We start from the raw sequence: 4,731 nt of genomic DNA, 5'->3' as shown, positions 1-4,731 counted from the left end.
CACAGTGAAACCCCATCTCTACTAAAAGTACAAAAAATTAGCCAGGCGTGGTGGTGGGCACCTGTAGTCCCAGCTATTCAGGAGGCTGAGGCAGGAGAATGTCGTGAACCCGGGAGGCGGAGCTTGCAGTGAGCTGAGATCACGCCACTGCACACCAGCCTGGGCAACAGAGCGAGACTCCGTCTCAAAAAAAAAAAGTTGTCTAGAAGTTGTGATGGAACAGGTGCCATGTACTTTGTAGGATGTGGTTACAATGCTTTTCCTGTTGGATCTGAGTATGCTGACTTCCCACACATGGATGACAAGCAGAAAGACAGAGAAATAAGGAAATTCAGATACATCATACATGCGGAACAGAATGCCTTAACATTTAGGTGTCAAGAAATAAAACCAGAAGAAAGAAGCATGATTTTTGTGACAAAGTGCCCATGTGATGAGTGTGTACCTTTAATTAAAGGTGCAGGCATAAAACAAATCTATGCAGGAGGTGTAGATGTTGGAAAAAAGAAGGCAGACATCTCTTACATGAGGTTCGGGGAGCTTGAAGGTGTTAGCAAATTTACCTGGCAGCTGAATCCATCAGGAGCTTATGGTCTTGAACAAAATGAGCCTGAAAGGAGAGAAAATGGTGTGTTGAGACCCGTCCCACAGAAGGAAGAGCAGCACCAGCACAAGAAGTTGCGCCTCGGAATCCACTAAGAAGGCCTGTCTACACTGCCTTCTTAGAACTTTTCATTGCACTTCTAAAATTCAGCCTTGTTCGTTCAGAAAATAAGGATGGATTTTGTGAATAATTGAAAAGATTTTTTAAGGAAGCTAATTTATTTCTAGGATACAAATGGTGTTAATAAGACTATTTGTCTTTTAGATTTATGCGTGGGTTTTCCATAATGTAGTAGTGTGTTATTTTATTACATGAAATGAGGGAGCAATAACTTAAACCAATGTAATCACCAACAGGGACTGATTTCTATTTATCTTGACTTTATATTAGCCAATTTGAAAGGGTCTGCTTCACAAGAGGTCATGACTCTGCAGGGAATCACACACCTTTTGGGAAACATTAATTCTTTTGAATTACAAGAGTGACAGTTAGTAAACCGCTCCAGGGAAATAAGTGTCATCTTTTAAGAGTCAGTGTATAGCAAACCAAAAGGTCACATTTATACCCAAAGCTTTCTGGTAATCAGAATTTACTTAATTAGAATTGACTCATAAAAATAAAGTTAGTGGACTTGGTCTCCATTTTTAAAGTATATTTTGTAAATGTTAATTCTGTGGTCCTGTTAATCACAGAGTTTGGGTAGCAATAGAAAGAGAGTGTTATTCTGAGACAGTGTCGCTACTTGATATCACTGACTCTTGAAATCACTAAGAGTGAACCTCAAATTTGGTTATGATGTTAACAGAGAAGAAATATTTGAGTCTGGAATATTGAAACTAGCTTTCCTAGAATTCCATTAATAAATGCTGCTCCCCCATATAATCTTCCCTTCTGTATAATTAACATAGGTTGTCTCATGGCTTTGATCTTCAAAAGGAAGAGCCTTTTAAAAACATTTGCCAACCTTGAGAATAAATACTGAAAGTCTTGAAAGTATGGTCATTTCAGCTATTCCAGATTGCTGTCTGTGATTTCTCACATTTTTATTTGCTGAGAAACATTCAGAAAATTATTCCAAAAATGAAGGTACATTTTCTGTTCTCTCCTAGGTTAGAGAGGGGGTGGCCTGGGGTGCTTCATGAGAAATGTCTCCCTGGATCTGTGGTGGTCAGGTTTGCTTCTTCTTTTGTTCCCTGCCTTTCCATAACATCACACGGCCTCACTGGGCTTCCTACCAGTTTCTCAGAATTACACGCAGGACCATCCAAACATTGGCTCCGTGCCAGGGCTGTGACTGCAGCCTGTGTAGGTCCATGAGGAGTTCAGAGTCATCATACAAGGCAGCTGAGAACTGCCATAACCACTACACAGATGGAGGGCGTGGGATAGGATGGGAGAGAAGGTGAGGTACACTTAGAGGTAACTAAGGCTAGTTTGAAAACATGAGTTAAGATATTCTTATCAGTATAAAAACACTGTGATTGCTTACCTCCCAAATTGCTTTATTATATTAACTCCCGTGCTTCAGCTCTTGGATTTGTTGTTTCTAACTAATATGTCATGTACACCAAACATTTTATAAATCAATCAGTAAATATTTTGTAAGACCCAAAATCCTGGCATACTGCCAGGTCTGTGGATTTGCCTGTTGGGTGTTGGGGTGGGATATGAGAGGAAGAAGCATACAAGTGGGAAAAACTGTGATTAGAAAGGGAAAAATAGGCATTTCCACAGTACCATTAAGACAGTCATGATAATGCCATTTTTTTTCTTCTGTACAACTAGTCAGATTTCAATAAATAATCATTGATGGTTTAAAAAAAAAAAACTTTGTATCTTCCTTTCCTCCACCAATATCTGCTCCTCCCTCCTTCCTTCAGCTGTTATGACAATCAATCACCTGATCTCCCAAATTAGAACACTTAAAGTCATCTCTGATGTCTCCTTCTTTGTTACTTCCCACATCTACTCTGCTGCTCAAATTTGTCCATTTTTTTCTTTCTTTCTTTGAGACAGGATCTCACTCTGCTGCCTAGGCCAGAGTACACTGGGGCGATCTCGGCTCACTGTAGTCTGATCCTCCCAGACTCAAGCAATCCTCCCACCTCAGCCTCCCAAGTAGCTGGGACTACAGGCACTCGCCACCACAACTGGCTATTTTTTTAATGCAAATTTTTACATTAAAATATGTTTATAAATAATAGTAGTTGTTTTTCCTCTTGATTCAACATTTCTCCCCCCACAACAGGAGCCCTAGAACCTGAAGAGCATGTACATTACTAACCAGATATACAACCCAGCCACCCCGTCCAAACTGGAATCTGATTACTAATGGACTAGAATCAGGGCCGCCCCCAAGGGATGGGAAGCAGTAACTATGCTGTCAGGGAGAATGGGTACTGAGGGTGCCATCAGTCAAAGAGCCGAAAGCTGTGCACTGGGTCCAGGATGACTTGCCACACCCTGTTCACTGCGCAGTTTCCGACCACCATGGACAGGGGAATCTTGGAACACCAGTCTCACTCAACGATGCCGCATGTCCACACTCACATTGATAGTAAAGAGAGGAAATATCATTCCTGTGATAATCAGAATGAAGATGAAATTGAGGGTGATGACTGCAGTAGGCAGCAGTCCCGGTATGGATTGGTATGAACATCTTCGTACTGAACGGGGGGCTGCAATCCTCCTGTACACTTGCTCTTTAACCTAGGGGACTGTTTTTTTAACTTGAAGTTGAATTTCCACATTGGTTCCTGTCTGTTCCCAACAATCTTTCTGCACCAGAAAAGTAAGCATTTGGAATTCTTTAATGTGCTGGGGGTGCTTGGATTCTTGGAGACTGGAGCAGCAAATGGCTCATGCATATGTGGTACAGAGATCGGATCACTCAAGCCCAGAGACAGCACAGCTTCTCCATTGACTCTGGTGGCAGACGCAAAGGCAGGGAAGCATCCAGCGTGTAGTGCCTTCGGTACAACCTGCTCCAAAAGGCAGCAGTGCAAGTGACAGTCCAGGCATTCTTACAAAGCAAGGAAAAATTCACAATGTCCTCAGGACGGATATATGAGGCCAGCAATAGCCAAATATCCATGGGATACTCTTCTCCTCTAGCCCCGTCCAGTTCTTCTTTGTGCCTCTCGCTTTTCTTTTTTCTGGAGACAGTTCTCTCACGGATGCTTTCCTCCTGGGCATCCCTCTCATCACTGCGGTCGATGACGTCACAGTGCTCACCAGCCCCAGGAAGAGCTTCCTCTGCAGGAACCTGAGAGGCTTCCAAGCCACAAAGAGGTTTTACTTCCTGCTGAACAGCGTTGGCTACGGCTTTCTTGACCCCAGACCTCACGACCGCTGGATCCGAGTTGGCGTAATCCACCTCGGTCACTCGTCCGGAGCAGGCGTCGTGGGCCCGGAACCTGAGTCGCTTTCCTCTCTTGGGCATGGCGACCCTATCGGGGCGAGGCCTGCCTAGCGGGCCGGACCCCCAGGCCATGTCTCCGGCCAGAGAGCCGGCCCCGGGAGCCGCAAGCCATCCCACACCGGAGGCCGCTAACTCTCCCACAACTGGCTATTTTTTGTATTTTTTGTGGAGGCGGGTTTCGCCCTGTGCCCAGGCTGGCCTCAAACTCCTGAGCTTAAACAATCCTCCCGCCTCAGGCTCCCATGAGCCACTATGCCTGGCCAAATTTGTCGATTTTTAAACCTATGTTTTCCCCTTTTCCCCATATACTTGATTTCACATCTTCATCTCTCATCTGAACTATTATTTCATCACAGGACTTACCGCTCTCTGTAGTGATTTATTCGGATTACATCTGTTGAGGAATAGGCATCGGATGCTCTGTGGCGCTAGTTCTTACCCATGTATGTTTGAAACCTGGGCAAACCCCATAGTTTTTCATTAATTCTAAGAGGTAAAAAACATTCCGATCACGGCGGGGCGTGGTGGCTCACTCCTGTAATCCCAGCACTTTGGGAGGCCAGGGCAGGCAGATCACTGAAGTCCAGCAGTTCAAGACCAGCCTGGCCAAGATGGTGAAACCCTGTCTCTACTAAAAATACAAAAATTAGCCGGGCATGGTGGCTCGTACCTGTAATCCCAGCTAGTCAGGAGGCTGGGGCAGGAG

The 4,731-nt window shown here is 44.5% G+C and overlaps 1 protein-coding gene and 1 pseudogene across 1 annotated transcript; one reads left to right on the top strand and one right to left on the bottom strand.

Moving 5' to 3' along the window:
• The first annotated feature begins 207 nt into the window (after positions 1 to 207).
• Positions 208 to 712, top strand: LOC116457108 (cytidine and dCMP deaminase domain-containing protein 1-like). The gene has a single exon (XM_032753801.2). The coding sequence runs from the start codon at positions 229 to 231 to the stop codon at positions 697 to 699; it is 471 nt and encodes a 156-aa protein (XP_032609692.1). The 5' UTR covers positions 208 to 228; the 3' UTR covers positions 700 to 712.
• Positions 713 to 2,979: 2,267 nt separating this feature from the next.
• LOC116456962 (transmembrane protein 183A-like) lies at positions 2,980 to 4,097 on the bottom strand (annotated as a pseudogene).
• Positions 4,098 to 4,731: the final 634 nt, after the last annotated feature.

The sequence above is a fragment of the Hylobates moloch genome, unplaced genomic scaffold (assembly GCF_009828535.3).
Source record: "Hylobates moloch isolate HMO894 unplaced genomic scaffold, HMol_V3 SCAFFOLD_17, whole genome shotgun sequence".
In the NCBI taxonomy this organism is placed as follows: domain Eukaryota; kingdom Metazoa; phylum Chordata; class Mammalia; order Primates; family Hylobatidae; genus Hylobates; species Hylobates moloch.
Note: the sequence above shows the minus strand (reverse complement) of the source record. Positions and strands in the feature narration are given on the sequence as shown.

Bases quoted from the DNA above. Each gene is read 5' to 3' on its own strand.
- LOC116457108 (XM_032753801.2), top strand. From the start codon at position 229: ATGTACTTTGTAGGATGTGGTTACAATGCTTTTCCTGTTGGATCTGAG.